Source organism: Podarcis cretensis (genome assembly GCF_951804945.1).
Source record: "Podarcis cretensis genome assembly, chromosome: 4".
Taxonomy (NCBI): domain Eukaryota; kingdom Metazoa; phylum Chordata; class Lepidosauria; order Squamata; family Lacertidae; genus Podarcis; species Podarcis cretensis.
The window spans coordinates 4,377,736-4,393,182 of NC_137173.1; the positions used below are offsets into that span (position 1 = coordinate 4,377,736).

At 50.2% G+C, this 15,447-nt stretch overlaps 1 protein-coding gene across 1 annotated transcript; it reads right to left on the reverse strand.

The window, feature by feature from the left end:
* Positions 1 to 1,018: 1,018 nt before the first annotated feature.
* WDR73 (WD repeat domain 73) lies at positions 1,019 to 11,744 on the reverse strand. The gene is made up of 8 exons (XM_079973988.1): positions 11,609 to 11,744; positions 10,488 to 10,555; positions 10,160 to 10,248; positions 9,583 to 9,671; positions 7,105 to 7,172; positions 4,581 to 4,745; positions 4,106 to 4,492; positions 1,019 to 2,583 (listed from the first exon to the last, which is right to left on the reverse strand). The coding sequence occupies exons 1-8, from the start codon at positions 11,671 to 11,673 to the stop codon at positions 2,345 to 2,347; spliced, it is 1,170 nt and encodes a 389-aa protein (XP_079830114.1). The 5' UTR covers positions 11,674 to 11,744; the 3' UTR covers positions 1,019 to 2,344.
* Positions 11,745 to 15,447: the final 3,703 nt, after the last annotated feature.

The following is a 15,447-nucleotide window of genomic DNA, read 5'->3' on the forward strand; positions in this document are numbered from 1 at the left end:
AGTATTTTGCTGCATGTAGTGTCAGCGCTGAAAAAAAAGAGAAAAGTCCCCATGGAAAAGAGTAATGGGGAGTGGCGGGGTGAAATAAAAGCTGCAAACTATTGAACCAAATTACAGGTATTTTTGACTACAATTCCCATCATCCACAGTATGGCAGCGCTGAATGATGGAGTTTGTAGTCCAAAACTTCTAAAAGGCTCCTGGCTGACTATAAAGTCCACACTTCCCTTATCTCAGTCCATGGAAGGATAGATTCCGAAAGCAAAACGATACTAGCGTTTTGGAAAAAAACAAAACTTCTTGCAGGTTACATGTACACACACATCACAGGAAACAATAGGAGCAGAGTGCTGTTGCCCCAAACCCCATTGCCTCCATTGAGTTCTCCTGTTTCCCCCTTCATGGTTATTCGTTGCTTCCATGGCAGAGCGCCACAAATTCAAACATCCATCTCAGCAAACGTCTTCTTCCCTGACGTGGCACCTTGAGTTGGTGGTGTCTGTTGCGATGCGACATCTCCTCATCAATTGCCTCCCTCCAGAGTCCAATTTGTTGCTGTTATTATTGCATTTATATCCCTCCCGCCTTTTCCTCCCAGGAGTTCAAGGGGGCGTACACACCGCTCCCCATTTAATCCTCAGAATAACAACCCTGCGAGGTAGGATTAGGCTGAGAGGCAGCGGCTGGCCCAATTTCACCCAGGGAACTTCATAGCTGCGTTGGGATTTGAACCCCTGTCTCCTGTGTCCTTGTCCAGCACTCTAACCACTACTCCACACTAGCTGCCCAGCGTGCCAAAAACATCAAGTTTCCACCCTCCCTCCTCACTGAGTCTGGCAGCTTTCTCTGCTCTAAAGACGGTGCGGAGAGAGTGGTTTATTCCTGGCTCAATGACAAAAAACAGGGGGGGGGACGGACACTTTTTGCATGTTTTGCTAATGGTGAACACTCACTTGGGGGTAGCCCTAGAACGTGCCACATTCAAAAGGCTTCAGGAAGAAAATTTAAACCTCCCAGCTTAGGAAAACTCATTTATTGTTAAACTTAAGTACAGCATTCCAACTGCCAGGGCTTCACTGATAAGTTGGTCTTTTGTTTTATTCACTGCTTCGGATTGTGTGTGCAGATTGTATGAACAAATAGAGCCATAAAATGGGTACCTAGTGATAAGGGAGGTCTTCGGGAAGAGTGACGAGGGGGTCTACACCCCATTTTACAGGGCTCTGTGTAGTTTGCACAAGCCCAACGGGCAAAGCTTAAAAACCATCCTGCATGCAGCCCATAAAACTGTTTGAACGTGACGTCCTAAGGGCAGGCGAGGACCCTCTCAGACCCCTTCCCCTCTTCCTCTGCTCCTAAGGGGGAAGAACGGAACAGCCCATTTGCGTCCTGGAGGGTCACTAATCTCACGTTGATCTTGGCCACCCCTGAAAGCCAGAATGCAAAGATGGCTTCTACTGAACAACTTTGACCGTACCTACAATCTCTTTAGGGGGGGGGGGCAGCAAATGCACTGCAGCAATACTTAAGAGGCAGAAGGGGAGGCAGCCCACAAACAGCTTTTCCCCTTTGCTGATGTCAGCAGCTGAGACCTACAGAGCCTAATTCTCTCCCCTGCACAATGCCTGCACCACAAATTTATTTAACTCCTATATTGAGCCACCACCGGACGAAAAACGTCCTCTGGGCGCGTAGGAGCCAACTTCTTGGGGCTGAGGGGTCTTTGCACCCCCATAAAATATTTGAGGGGACCAGGCCCTTCCAAAGTTACTGGGTATTGCCATTCAAATGGGGGAGGGCTGCATGCTACACATTGCAATCGATTAAGGGGGAGTAGGGCTTACCTACTGCCCTCCCCAATATTATATTCAAGTTGGCACACCTGTCCGGGCGGGTCACAAGTAAAAACCAGAAACATAAAACAGGACACCGAAATGTAACGCAGGATAAAATCAGAACGACACCGGTACAACAACTGTAAAAAGGACAAACCTGGTACCTTAAAAGGTCATTGTGTGGGCATCAGGTTCTCTTTTTTTTTGGGGGGGGGGACACTAAAAAGACCCCCAGTTTTGTAGCCAGCCTCATTTGCTTCATTTTGCCCACTCTGTCCTGCGTTCCTATGTGACACAACTGACAGAGGTTTGCAGCCACAGAGTACTGAAGGTATTGGGTTTGGAGCTTCTCTCAAAAGACAAATCATTAGGAAGAACTGCCGTGCAGGGCGAGCTCCACAAAGATGCAACCCCCCCAAAAAAACCCTTCCTTTGCAAGATATCCAATTGCTTCCAGGGGGTGCGACTGGACCCCTTCATTTCTCCAATGTGCAGTGTAGAGAACTGGGCTAGCTGGCCGCGCAGAGCTCAGACCAGTCCCACACATGCAGCGACCCATCGCTCGCCGCCGACAGCAACGTCCGGGGCTTGGAGGGGTGCCAGGCGTGGGTTGTGACGACCGGGGCTGCGACTCCAGCTTTGCCCACCCCGCTGAAGACGTGCCCTTTGTGGACGAAGGCTGGTTTGGCGTCCTGCACGGACGGGACCCAGTTGTGTGTGTCGTAGACCCGCACAGTTCCGTCGAAGCCTGCAAGGGGGGGGGAGGGGAGAAGTGAGCACTTCCCAGCACAGAGGAGGGAGAAGAGGGAAGGAGCATGGAAGGTACCTAACAGGATCAGGGCCCTGGCAAGGGCAGCATCCTGCTCTCTCACAAGCAGGGCGCCTCCATCGCCTGCGGTTCCCACCTGCTGGTAAAGGTAAAAAGGTAGAGTACCCCTGGATGGTTAAGTCCAGTCAAAGGCAACTACGGGGTTGTGGCACTCAACTCAATTTCAGGCCGAGGGAGCTGGCGTTTGTCCACAGACAGCTTTCCGGGTCATGTGGCCAGCAGGACTAAACCACCTCTGGCGCAACAGAACACTGTGATGGAAACCAGAGCACAAGGAAACGTCGTTTACCTTCCTGCCGCAGTGGTACCTATTTATCTACTTGCACTTTGACGTGCTTTTGAACTGCTAGGTTGGCAGGAGCTGGCACAGAGCAGCGGGAGCTCACTTCGTCGCGGGGATTCGAACCACCAACCTTGTGATCGGCAAGCCCCAGAGGCTCGGGTTCAGACCACAACCTACCAGCTGGTATTTGGAGGTGAAACTGCACCCCAAATGCGGAGGCTGAACAGGAGAAGGAGTGCAGGCCCCTGTGGCTGCACCTGAGCATGCGACAATTGGAGAAATGTTGCTCCAGCCATGCTCAGAGATCGTGGACCTGCAGAATTGGAAAGGACCCCGAGGGTTGTCCAAATTCCACCCTCCCTACACATTTTAAAAGGGCATAGGATCCTCACAACGTTTAAAATGTTTCTCAGCTTGGAAGCAGCTGCTCTGGAGAATGAAGTGAGGTTTTGCTGCAGAGCCTGGCAGCTGGGCAAGAGGCTACTGTAACCCAGCCGAAAGGGCACCTTTCCACTGGATAGGATTCCCACTTTACAAAAGCGGAGAACCGTGGCTGTTTTGCCAAAAGCTCCCCTGTCAAGTCAAAAGTTGTGTCTCCAACCAGATAGGGCCCCTGAGGTGGTTAACTTGCCCCCACACCCCATTCCCTCGGGTTTTCTGTAGCCCTTGAGCCAAGACTAGGACACCGGTGGCACTGTGGTCTAAACCACTGAGCCTCTTGGGCTTGCCGATTGGAAGGTCGGCAGTTCAAATCCCCGCGATGGGGTGAGCTCCCGTTGCTCTGTCCCAGCTCCTGCCAACGTAGCAGTTCGAAAGCACACCAGTGCGAGTAGATAAATAGGTACCACTGCAGTGGGAAGGTAAACGGTGTTTCCGTGCACTCTGGCACTCGTCATGGTCCTCCGTGCGGCAGTAGCAGTGTAGTCCTGCTGGCCACATGACCCAGAAAACTGTCTGTGGACAAACGCTGGCTCTCTCGGCCTGAAAGTGAGATGAGCACAACCCCAGAGTTGCCTTTGACTGGACTTAACCGTCCAAGAGTCCTTTGCCTTTAAAGCCTAGGCAGCATGACACTAGCAGCTAAATTTCTCCCCACCCTCCAAATTCTGGCACAAACAGGACGAAAGAATTACCGAGATCTCTGCCCCACAGGCTTACCTGAGATGGCCAGGTGTTCTCCAAGCAGAGGGGCAAAGGAGACCGAGAGGAACCCTGCCCCACAAAGGCCACCCGTGGGCACACAGCACTGAGCCATCTTCACAGCTCTCGCGGGGTTTCTGAGGTCGGTCAGCATGACACGGCCGGCAGAGGAGAGGCGGGCCACCAGCCGCCTGTCCCCAGAGGATGGCAGGGGGCCGCAGCAAACTCCAGCACACCAGCTCTGCCCAGGCAGCGCCTTAGAGACGTGGGCATCCTCAGCGACCCGCAGGAGACCCTGCGGCTGCCTGGTGTCAGCCAGGAACAGCTGCCCCTTCGTGCCGCAGGCCAGGACGACGGCTTCGTCCAGGAACTCCAGGGTGGCAACCTCATCGGTGTTTGAGGAGCCTACAGAAGCGAACAAGACAATAAATTATTATTATTATTATTATTATTATTATTAAAGAGGGTTTTATCCCGCAAGAGCGAAGGCTACCTGCCACGAAGATGGTTCTGCTGGATTCTATCTCGGTCACCTGAACATCGCTGACCCGCAGGCCATGAAGGACCCACGCCGATTTGGAGAAAGCAGTTGCAATCTTTGCCCAGCAGTGCGCCTCTCCTCGTGTGGTGCAGACAGTGTAGAGGGGCTTAATAACATCTAGCGGGGAGGAAGGGAAAAGACAGTTATCCCCAAGATATGGCTGTGTGTGTCTCTACGCTCTCTACAACCCCCACAATCCCTGAGCACTGCCTGTGCTGGCTGGGGCAGGTGGGAATTGAAGTCCATCAATATTGGGGCGGGGTCTCTATACAAGCACCAGCAAACTGGAATCTGGAACCCAGAAGCGCCAGTTAAGGCCGAGCGAAGACGGTCGGGTTCGAACTGGAAACTCATCGCTCTTGCGGTGCGCGTTTAAGGAATCCCGATTTAATGGCTGCAGAAAGGGAGATGTAATTGTGGATTGGAGAATCTCATGACCTGGAGGAATTGGGTGGAGGAAAGCTCTCCTGTAGGGGTGCAAATATCCAGAGTGTGGGGGTCAGGTGGGATTACTATGAGGGATTGTGAAATGTGGAGCAAGCCATTGTGTCTGCGATGACTGGGTTTGATTCATTGACAATAGTTTCTGATCGAATCCCACAAGCCTCTGCACCTCTGCCATTTGCTTTCTCTACGCCTGACAGGCACGTATAAGCATTCTAAATACACAGACCAGTTGCCGGTTGCTTCATCAGGCATCCTGGGTCATAAAGATAGAAGGTAGTTTCTTTGACGTAGCTATTGTTAGTTTTGTTAATCTTAGGGCCATGAAGAGAGTTCAGGAAGAGAATTCACAAAGAGATGTTAAATACTACCCATCCTTTCTCTCCTTTTTACTGCTGTTTATGACCTCCGGAGTTCACTAAAAACATTCCTCCTTCCTTCCTATTTACTCTGAACTACATATGCATGCTCAAGTAGGAAATAATTTCTTTGTAGTTAAAAGAATTTCTTCTGATCTGACTTTGTCCCATGTGGGTTTTTTTGAAATCCTCAGAGGAAATCTGAACACTGTGTAAAAAGTTCTTTTGTGAATAAAATGACCTGGGCCAAGGGGTGGAGAGAGAATTATATACACTCCTCCCAGAGTCTTGCTGGTCAAGCCCTGTATGTATTTTATTAATCCTTCCTTGCTTTGGGTATGCTACACTCTCGTCCCTCCTTTTATAACACATGAACTCGCAGACATTCGGTGAATGTCGGAGAACTCAGGGCATGCAGCAGAAAGCTGTTCTTCAAGAGTTAAACTGTGGAACTTCCTGCCACAGGAGGCAGTCATGGCCACCTGCTTGGGTGGGTTTAAAAGAGGATTAGGCAAATTCAAGGAGGAGGAGAGGGCAATCGAAGGCTACTACTCAGGATGGCTCTGCTCTGTCTCCAGAGTCAGAGGCAGCAATGTTGCTGAATCCTAGTTGGTCGAAGCCACAGGAGGGGAGAATTGTACTTGCGCTCAGATCCCACTTGTGGGTTTCCCAGAAGAGGCATCCGGTTGGCCCGTGAGAGCAGGAGGCCTGGACTAGATGGTCCTCTGACCTCATCCAGCAGCCTGGCTTTTGTGACATTATCATGCAGCAGAGACCCCTTATGTTAATTATAAAGTAGAAAATATTAGTTTCAGCCTTTCGGGCCTCGTGGCAAGCCTCACGGTGCAGTGAAAGGAAATAATAATAATAATAATAATAATAATAATAATTTATTATTTATACCCCGCCCATCTGGCTGGGCCTCCCCAGCCACTCTGGGCGGCTTCCATAGAAACCAAAAATACAGTAAAATATCACACGTTAAAAACTTCCCTGAACAGGGCTGCCTTAAGATGTCTTCTGAATGTCAGGTAGTTGTTTATCTCTTTGACATCTGCTAGGAGGGCGTTCCACAGGGCGGGGGCCACCACCGAGAAGGCCCTCTGCCTGGTTCCCTGTAGCTTTGCTTCTCGCAATGAGGGAACCACCAGAAGGCCCTCGGTGCTGGACCTCAGCGTCCGGGCAGAATGATGGGGGTGGAGACGCTCCTTCAGGTATACTGGACCGAGGCCGTTTAGGGCTTTCAAGGTCAGCACCAACACTTTGAATTGTGCTCGGAAACATACTGGGAGCCAATGTAGGTCTTTCAAGACCGGTGTTATATGGTCTCGGCGGCCGCTCCCAGTCACCAGTCTAGCTGCCGCATTCTGGATTAGTTGTAGTTTCTGAGTCACCTTCAAAGGTAGCCCCACGTAGAGTCCATTGCAGTAGTCCAAGTGGGAGATAACCAGAGCATGCACCACTCTGGCGAGACAGTCCGCAGGCAGATAGGATCTCATCCTGCGTACCAGATGGAAATAAACTATGGAAAATAAACTATGTAGGTTTTCTTTTGAATTAGGGGTTTTTGTACTGGAAACTGCCCTGCAATCTTCAGATGCAAGGCACTATGCAGGTGAATTTAATTAAAAATAATAATAATACATCAAGCAGTGACTTGCTGATTGACGCACCTGTTTCATCCTGCCCGACGTGCCACACCTGCAGGGAGCCGTCTGATGGGCCACTTGTCACCAGCAAGCTACAGCCACAAGCAAAAAAGAGTTAGGAATGCTTGGGAAAGGGGACATCGGTGGGCTTCCACTCACACACAAACCCTAGAAAGAGGCATCCTTGACATATTGTCAACAGAGAACTCCAGTTCAGGATGACCACGGCTCCAGGCTCCCGAGGCTGTCTGCACTGCAAGGACACTAGAACTACTGTATGTTTCCGTGTATAAGACAAGTATTTAATACATGTTACGGAAAAATCTAGATGCGAGGCTGCTCAGTCCCCCAGCTGGTTGGGCAGAGCCCGCGAGTCCCTGCGGAATAAAAGAAGGAATCCAGCCACCAACCGGAGCAAATAGCTGTAGACCCAAGTTTATTGCGCAACAGGTTCAAAGAGGAATTTCGAAACCCGAGGATGGGGTGAAAAGGACTTTTAAAACTTTCCCACCATATCCCAGAATACAGTTTGTACAGCATCATTGCTACATGACTGACATGTCACAAAAGGGGAGGGGTAGACAGGGGTTGTTGTTGTTGTTGTTTAGTCGTTTAGTCGTGTCCGACTCTTCGTGACCCCATGGACCAGAGAACGCCAGGCACTCCTGTCCTCCACTGCCCCCCGCAGCTTGGTCAGACTCATGCTGGTAACCTCAAAAACACTATCCAACCATCTCGTCCTCTGTCGCCCCCTTCTCCTTGTGCCCTCCATCTTTCCCAACATCAGGGTCTTCTCCAGGGAGTCTTCTCTTCTCATGAGGTGGCCAAAGTACTGGAGCCTCAGCTTCACAATCTGTCCTTCCAGTGAGCACTCAGGGCTGATTTCCTTCAGAATGGAGAGGTTTGATCTTCTTGCAGTCCATGGGACTCTCAAGAGTCTCCTCCAGCACCAGAATTCAAAAGCATCAATTCTTCGGCGATCAGCCTTCTTTATGGTCCAGCTCTCACTTCCATACATCACTACTGGAAAAACCATAGCTTTAACTATACTGACCTTTGTTGGCAAGGTGATGTCTCTACTTCTCAAGATGCTGTCTAGGCCTGTCATTGCCCTTCTCCCAAGAAGCAGGCGTCTTTTAATTTCGTGGCTGCTGTCACCATCTGCAGTGATCATGGAGCCCAAGAAAGTAAAATCTCTCACTGCCTCCATTTCTTCCCCTTCTATTTGCCAGGAGGTGATGGGACCAGTAGCCATGATCTTCGTTTTTTTGATGTTGAGCTTCAGACCATATTTTGCACTCTCCAGACAGGGGTTACACTAGTTTAACTTTGGCAGAGATGTCCAGACAAGTCCTTGGTACAAGATTAGCATAAGCAGACATGGCAGGGCAAGACTCAGGTATAAGATGAGCATAGGCAAACACCTCTGAAGTCCCACCACCCAAAGTCCAATAGAACTTCCTTTGCATGTCTGGACCCCCTGGCAGGTCTGGTGATGGGATTAGGCTTCCCTTGGAGAACAATTAGCTCAGCTCTGGGAACTTCCTGGGGTAGGAGGTATGGGCAAAATAGGTCCGCTGGTTATTGGCTACTGTGGCAATTGGGTGGGCGATTGGCGATTACGTTTTGTGAGCCTGCAGATGATTGGTGGGTTTGCCGATGTGTGTGTGATTGGCTGTTGCGGTCCTGCGGGAGAGGGATTTTTGGCAACCCCCCCCCCCAAAAAAGCTCAACAACTCTAGCAATCTCTCCCAAAGAAAGCTCAACAACTCTGTGCAATCTCTCCCCCCCCCCAATTTTCTCTATTTTGAGTCTTATACATGGGGGCGTGTTATACACGAAAACATACGGTAATTTAGGTACCACTTCTGTACCGAATGCTCTAGGCAGGCTTTGCACATCTAGATAACCAGCAATCAGAAAATAAGGATTTTCTTAATCTTATTTTTCTTTCTCTTTTAACCTATTTTTGTTCTCTTTATTTCTAACCCCCCCCCCCGGCTTTTTGTGTTTTTATTGTATCTAGATAATATTCCTTTAAGAAAAGGAAAGGATATTAAGTTCTGTATTTTTCTCTATAAACCTTAATAAAATTTATATACAGTGGTGCCTCGCAAGACGAAATTAATCCGTTCCGTGAGGCTCTTCGTATAGTGGTTTTTTCGTCTTGCGAAGCAAGCCCATTGACAGCTTAGCGGATTAGCGCTATTAGCGGTTTAGCAGCTTTTAGCGATCAGCTGTTAAGCGGCTTATCAGCGGATCAGCTGATAAGAGGCTTAGCGGCTTAGGAAAAGGGGGGGGAAAGGGAAAAACCCCCGCAGGAACTCGCAAGACATTTTCGTCTTGCGAAGCAAGCCCATAGGGAAATTCATTTTGCGAAGCGCCTCCAAAACGGAAAACCCTTTCGTCTAGCGGGTTTTCCGTCTTGCGAGGCGTTCGTCTTGCGGGGCACCACTGTATTAACCAGCAACCGAGAGGTCAAGTCCTTTTAGCACCACTGACCTAGTCTTTGGCACGTGCTTCAGCATGTACACTGGGTGATCGGAAAATCCACCATGTTCAACCTTGAAATCTCTTTCTGGACATAAGCCCTGTTTAAAAATAAATAAATTAAGGAGTACAGTATATTAAGATAAATTATTAAGATTAAAACAAAGTTGGAAAGGATTTGCTGAAATATCTAACTGAATTAGAATACAAAAATGGGAGGTGTGAGGAGGTCAAGGAAGTAAGCGAATGAAAGTAAGTGATGTAAAGGTTTGACTTGTTGTTGTTGTTTTTCTGTTATTGGATTATGTTTGTTCCTTATGTATTGTTTTCTCTTTTTCTTTTTTGATTGTTCTGTTTTTGACCTATTTTTTTTTCTGTAACCTTTAAAAAAATCCTAATAAAAATTTATTCAAAAATAATAATAAATAAATAAATAAATAAAGGGTTCCACCCGAAAACCACCCTGCAGCCTGGGCCTCAGCAGAAAAGAGACGCAGGAGAGCATTTGCACAAACGTCTATCTCTTCTGAAGTTGGGGTGTGAGCCCAAATGGGGAGGGGAATCTCCAAAGTATTATCATTAACATTACCTGGTTCTCCTTTGCGTAAAGCCTCTGAGGCAGCAGAAGCTGAAGGATTTCATTCCTTCTTCCATTTTCATACCCCGCCACACAAATACCTAAAAAAATCAGACCAACATTGTTCCTTTTTAAAACATTAAGTTTTTTTTTAAAAAAAATATGGGGCATCAAGAAAAATATGGGGCATCGTGCCCAACTGTCAGAAGCTGGTAGAAGCTAAAGGTAAAGGACCCCTGAAGCTGGTAATTGGTCAAATTACTAGGAATCCGAATTCGTAGAAAACAAAGCAAAAAGTGGAAGCAAAAAAATGCCAAAGAGAAAGAAAACAAAAACTCACTTTTTTCTCCCGTCCACTCAATGACTCTGGTGGGATCGTGAAGCTCAAACAGGTAGAGATCGTTGTACCTGGAAACACGGGAAAAGAGAAGTGGGAGAGAAATGCAATGAATGGATGGATGGACAGACAGATGGACACTGAGTGGCTGGGATGGCTCAAAGGGGCAGAGCAGCCCTTGCTCCCCCCTCCCCCCCAGTGGCCACGGAGGCAAAGTGGGAGCCCAAAGCAGGACCCACCTCTTCTCCCCTCCCAATCTCCTCTCCCTTTCTCTTCCCCCCTCCCCTCCCTCTCCCCTCTTCCCCCTCCCTCTCTCCCTCTCCCCTCTTCTTCTCCCCCCTCCCCTCCTCCCTCCCCTCCCTTTCTCTTTCCTTCTCCCTCCTCTTCCCCCCGCCCCCCCTCTCCTCTCTTCTCTTTCCCCTCCCTCTCCCCCTCCCCTTTCTCTTTCCTTCTCCCTCCTCTTCCCCCCTCCCCTCCCTCTCCTCTCTTTCCCCTCCCTCTCCCCCTCCCCTCCCCTTTCTCTTTCCTTCTCCCTCCTCTTCCCCCTCCCCTACCCCTCCCCTCCCCTTTCTCTTTCCTTCTCCCTCCTCTTCCCCCCTCCCCTCCCTCTCCTCTCTTTCCCCTCCCTCTCTCCCCTCCCCTCCCCTTTCTCTTTCCTTCTCCCTCCTCTTCCTCCCTCCCCTCCCTCTCCTCTCTTTCCCCTCCCTCTCCCTCTCCCCCTCCCCTCCCCTTTCTCTTTCCTTCTCCCTCCTCTTCCCCCCTCCCCTCCCTCTCCTCTCTTTCCCCTCCCTCTCCCCCTCCCCCTCCCCTCCCCTTTCTCTTTCCTTCTCCCTCCTCTTCCCCCCTCCCCTCCCTCTCCTCTCTTTCCCCTCCCTCTCCCCTCCCCTCCCCTTTCTATTTCCTTCTCCCTCCTCTTCCCCCCTCCCCTCCCTCTCCTCTCTTTCCCCTCCCTCTCCCCCCTCCCCTCCCCTTTCTCTTTCCTTCTCCCTCCTCTTCCCCCCTCCCCCCTCTCCTCTCTTTCCCCTGCATCTCTCCCATCCCCTCTTTTTCTCCCCCATCTCCTCTCCGATCTCCCCTCCCTCTCCCTCCCCTTTCTCTCCCCCCTCCCCCCCCCGCTGACTCACAATCTCAAGGACTCCAGCAGCCACTCCTCCTCTCCCTCTTCTTCCTGTTCTCCTTCTCCCTCCATCCTCCTTTCCTCCCAAAACTTGCAATCGGCGCGGAGCCAGGGCGGCCCGTCACGTGGGAGCGCCCCGTCACGTGAACCGGCCTCCTCCACGTGTCCGCCCGCTTTCCTCCAATCGCCGGGTGGGCGGGGCCTCGCTCGGAGAAAGCCCCTCCCCTCCCGGCCAGCTGCGAGCGGAGGAGCCGCTCGCCCCAGGCGGGACCTCCGCGCTGTCCTCTGGGGGCCCCGCGGGTCTCGTGGCCTTTGGGGAATCCGGGGGGCGGGGGGCTCGCGTGACTCTCCCTCCCCCGCCCTATTTCATCCATCACAACAACCCTGCAAGGTAGGCTAGGCAGAGAGGCGGCGACTGGACCCCCAGGTCTCGCCTCCTGGGGGGATTCGAACCCAGGTCTTTCCCAGAACCGCTGCTCCACACTGGCTCTCGGTGGGCTGGGTGGGCCTTTGGCTTTCCTCGGGGTCCTGGGTTCAAGGTGTTGCAGGATTTTATGTATAGGTGGGGGGGGGGTTGCCCCTCCAGCAGATACCATGCACATGCAGCCCACTACCAAAATCAGCACCATCACTTTTGTGACTTTTGTGATTTGTCCCCACAAAACACTTCATCACAGTTTCTTCCTATCTATTCATGAACATCCAAGGAAGATTCAGGATGCAGAAAAGAAGGTTACTTCTTCATGCAGTGCATAGTTAAACTATGGAACTCTCTGCCACAGGAGGCCACCAAGCCGAGATGGTTTTAAAAGAGGATTGGATAGTGAAGAGGGCTGTCCACAACTACCAAGAAGGGGCCCTAGAATCTACACCATGATAACAACAGCATTTAAAATTAAGCTAGCCAGAAGATCTGATAAGCGGGGGGGGGGGGGGGGGTGTTAGAGGAGGAATAAAAGAATCTGATGCAAATTCTGCACAGCTAAAATGCAGCACAGCGAAAAGGCTCCCAGAGCAATCAGATGGGTATTGTTGCAGGAATTTATGTATAGGTTGGGGGGGGGTTGCCCCTCCAGCAGATTTCATGCACATGCAGCCCACTACCAAAATCAGCACAATCACTTTTGTGACTTTTGTGGTTTGTCCTCACAAAACTCTTCATCACAGTTTCTTCCTATCTATTCAAAGGGCCTCTGCTGCAGAATACCAAATGTAAGAATTCACTGATCAATGTATCTCTGTACTGGCTCACTGGGAAAACTTCAGAAATGCATATAGACATGTGAGCTCAGCTACTCAGCAGCCCCTCTGCCTGAGTGATAATTCCTGGCATCCTGATACCTGAGTGCCAGACAGGTAGCCATTCCAGAAATAACAAACCCAGATGAAGACAAAAGGGTGTGATTGACTTGGCTGGGAAACAGGGAAATGAAAATATCTCTTTCCTTACACTTGATGAGTGTTTGGTGGAAGGCAAGGGGAACCATGGGGCAGGGTCCAGGATGCTCAGATTCCTGCCACCAAACCTCCCCTTTCATGATGTAACCGGGATGTATTAGTGATCATAGGCGCCGACTCCATGGGGCCTGAGGGGGCCCGAGCCCCCTCAAAAATTCATTTGGGGGGGCTCTGCCCCCCCAATAATTTAAGAAAAACAAAGCCACTCGCGATCTAGAGAGGGGGTGGGGTTGCGGGCTCTCGACCCATCAACAATCTCGAGGGGCTGGCGTCAGCCCAGCGAGAAGCGGGGATTCCCCCTAGCTCATTAATATTCACCGCCCACGGCGGCAGCCAATCGGCTGCCGCAAAGGGCGGGCCTTCACAGGTTCACTTAAGGTCGGGGCAGCCCGGGGCTCGCCCCTTTCGTTCCCCCAGCAGCAGCGGTTTGGAGGTCTTGGGCCCCCCCAATATTTTTTATAAGTCGGTATGGGCCCCCCCCCCAATATTTTTTATAAGTCGGCGCCCCTGTTAGTGATGTTTGGGGGGTGTAACATGGGGATGAGCAGCTAATAAAAGTTTGGGGTCTTCTTTTGTTCGGGGCTTCCATCTTGTTCCAGGGACGCAGGTGGCGCTGTGGGTTAAAGCCTCAGCGCCTAGGGCTTGCCGATCGAAAGGTTGGCGGTTCGAATCCCTGCGGCGGGGTGCGCTCCCGCTGCTCGGTCCCAGCGCCTGCCAACCTAGCAGTTCAAAAGCACCTCCGGGTGCAAGTAGATAAATAGGGACCGCTTACCAGCGGGAAGGTAAACGGCGTTTCCGTGTGCGACTCTGGCTCGCCAGAGCAGCGATGTCACGCTGGCCACGTGACCCGGAAGTGTCTCCGGACAGCGCTGGCCCCTGGCCTCTTGAGTGAGATGGGCGCACAACCCCAGAGTCTGTCAAGACTGGCCCGTACGGGCAGGGGTACCTTTACCTTTACCTTTTCCATCTTGTTCCACCTTGTGGCAGGTGGGAGTCCTGTCGCGACAGTCTTCAAGATAGACCAAGCCAACTGGCTGCTGTTTTGCTTTGGTATTCCTGGCTGGGGTCCTTGTTTTTTGTCCAAGGGAGCCCTCAATTTTCTCCGTTAACAAAGGGAAAGTGCCAAGTGATGGTGCCCACCATGGGTGACGTTGTTGTTGTTTAGTCGTGTCCGCCTCTTCGTGACCCCCTGGACCAGAGCACGCCAGGCACTCCTGTCTTCCACTGCCTCCCGCACTTTGGTCAAACTAATGTTCATATCTTCTAGAACACTGTCCAACCATCTCATCTTCTGTCGTCCCCTTCTCCTTCGGCCCTCCATCTTTCCCAACATCAGGGTCTTTTCCAGGGAGTCTTCTCTTCTCATGAGGTGGCCAAAGTCTTGGAGCCTCAGCTTCAGGATCTGTCCTTCTAGTGAGCACTCAGGGCTGATTTCCTTCAGAATGGAGAGGTTTGATCTTCTTGCAATCCATGGGACTCTCAAGAGTCTCCTCCAGCACCAGAATTCAAAAGCATCAACTCTTTGGCGATCAGCCTTCTTAACTGTCCAGCTCTCACTTCCATACATCACTACTGGGAAAACCAGAGCTTTAACTATACGGACCTTCTTAGCTTGGGAGACGTTAAGAGGGGCAAATTCTTGGAGGAGGAGGCGGCCATTCGGTGGCTCCTCGCCAGGGCGGCTGTGATCTGCGGCAGTGCTTCTGGCTGCTGGGAATCCCAAGCAGGGAAAGGGCAGCTGAGATCAGTCTCTTCCCACAATTATTATTTCATTTATTAAATTTGCACACCTTCCACACTGTGAGAACAAGATGCTGGACTAATGATTCATCAGTATTGCGTTCAGGTGTCTTTTGCACAACAACCCTGCAAGGTAGATGCAGTCGAGAGATTGACTTTATACCTACTGGTGTGACTCAGTTTTTGTTTTTTTAAAATAATATTTATTAAAGTTTTGAAAGTTACAGAAAGAAAAAAGAAAAAGAATTAAATATAACAAAACCATACAATACAATACAAAGACAAAAATATTACATATACATAACAAAAATAAAACAAAAACAATTTAAAAAAGAAAAAAGAAACACAACCAATACTTTCAATATTATTAACTTTCTTTTACTTGTTTCAGCGACCTCCTCACACCTCCCTTTTTTTTGTATTCCACTTTGATTAATTGTTTCAGCAAATCCTTTCCATCTTCCTCAAATTTCTATCCTATCATTAACTTAACAAATTCTAACATTATTTTTTTCCTTTAATCCAATTACAATCTATTACAGTGGTGCCTCGCAAGACGAAAATAATCCGTTCCGCGAGTCTCTTCGTCTAGCGGTTCTTTCATCTTGCGAAGCAAACCCATTGACGGCTTAGCGGATTAGCGCTATT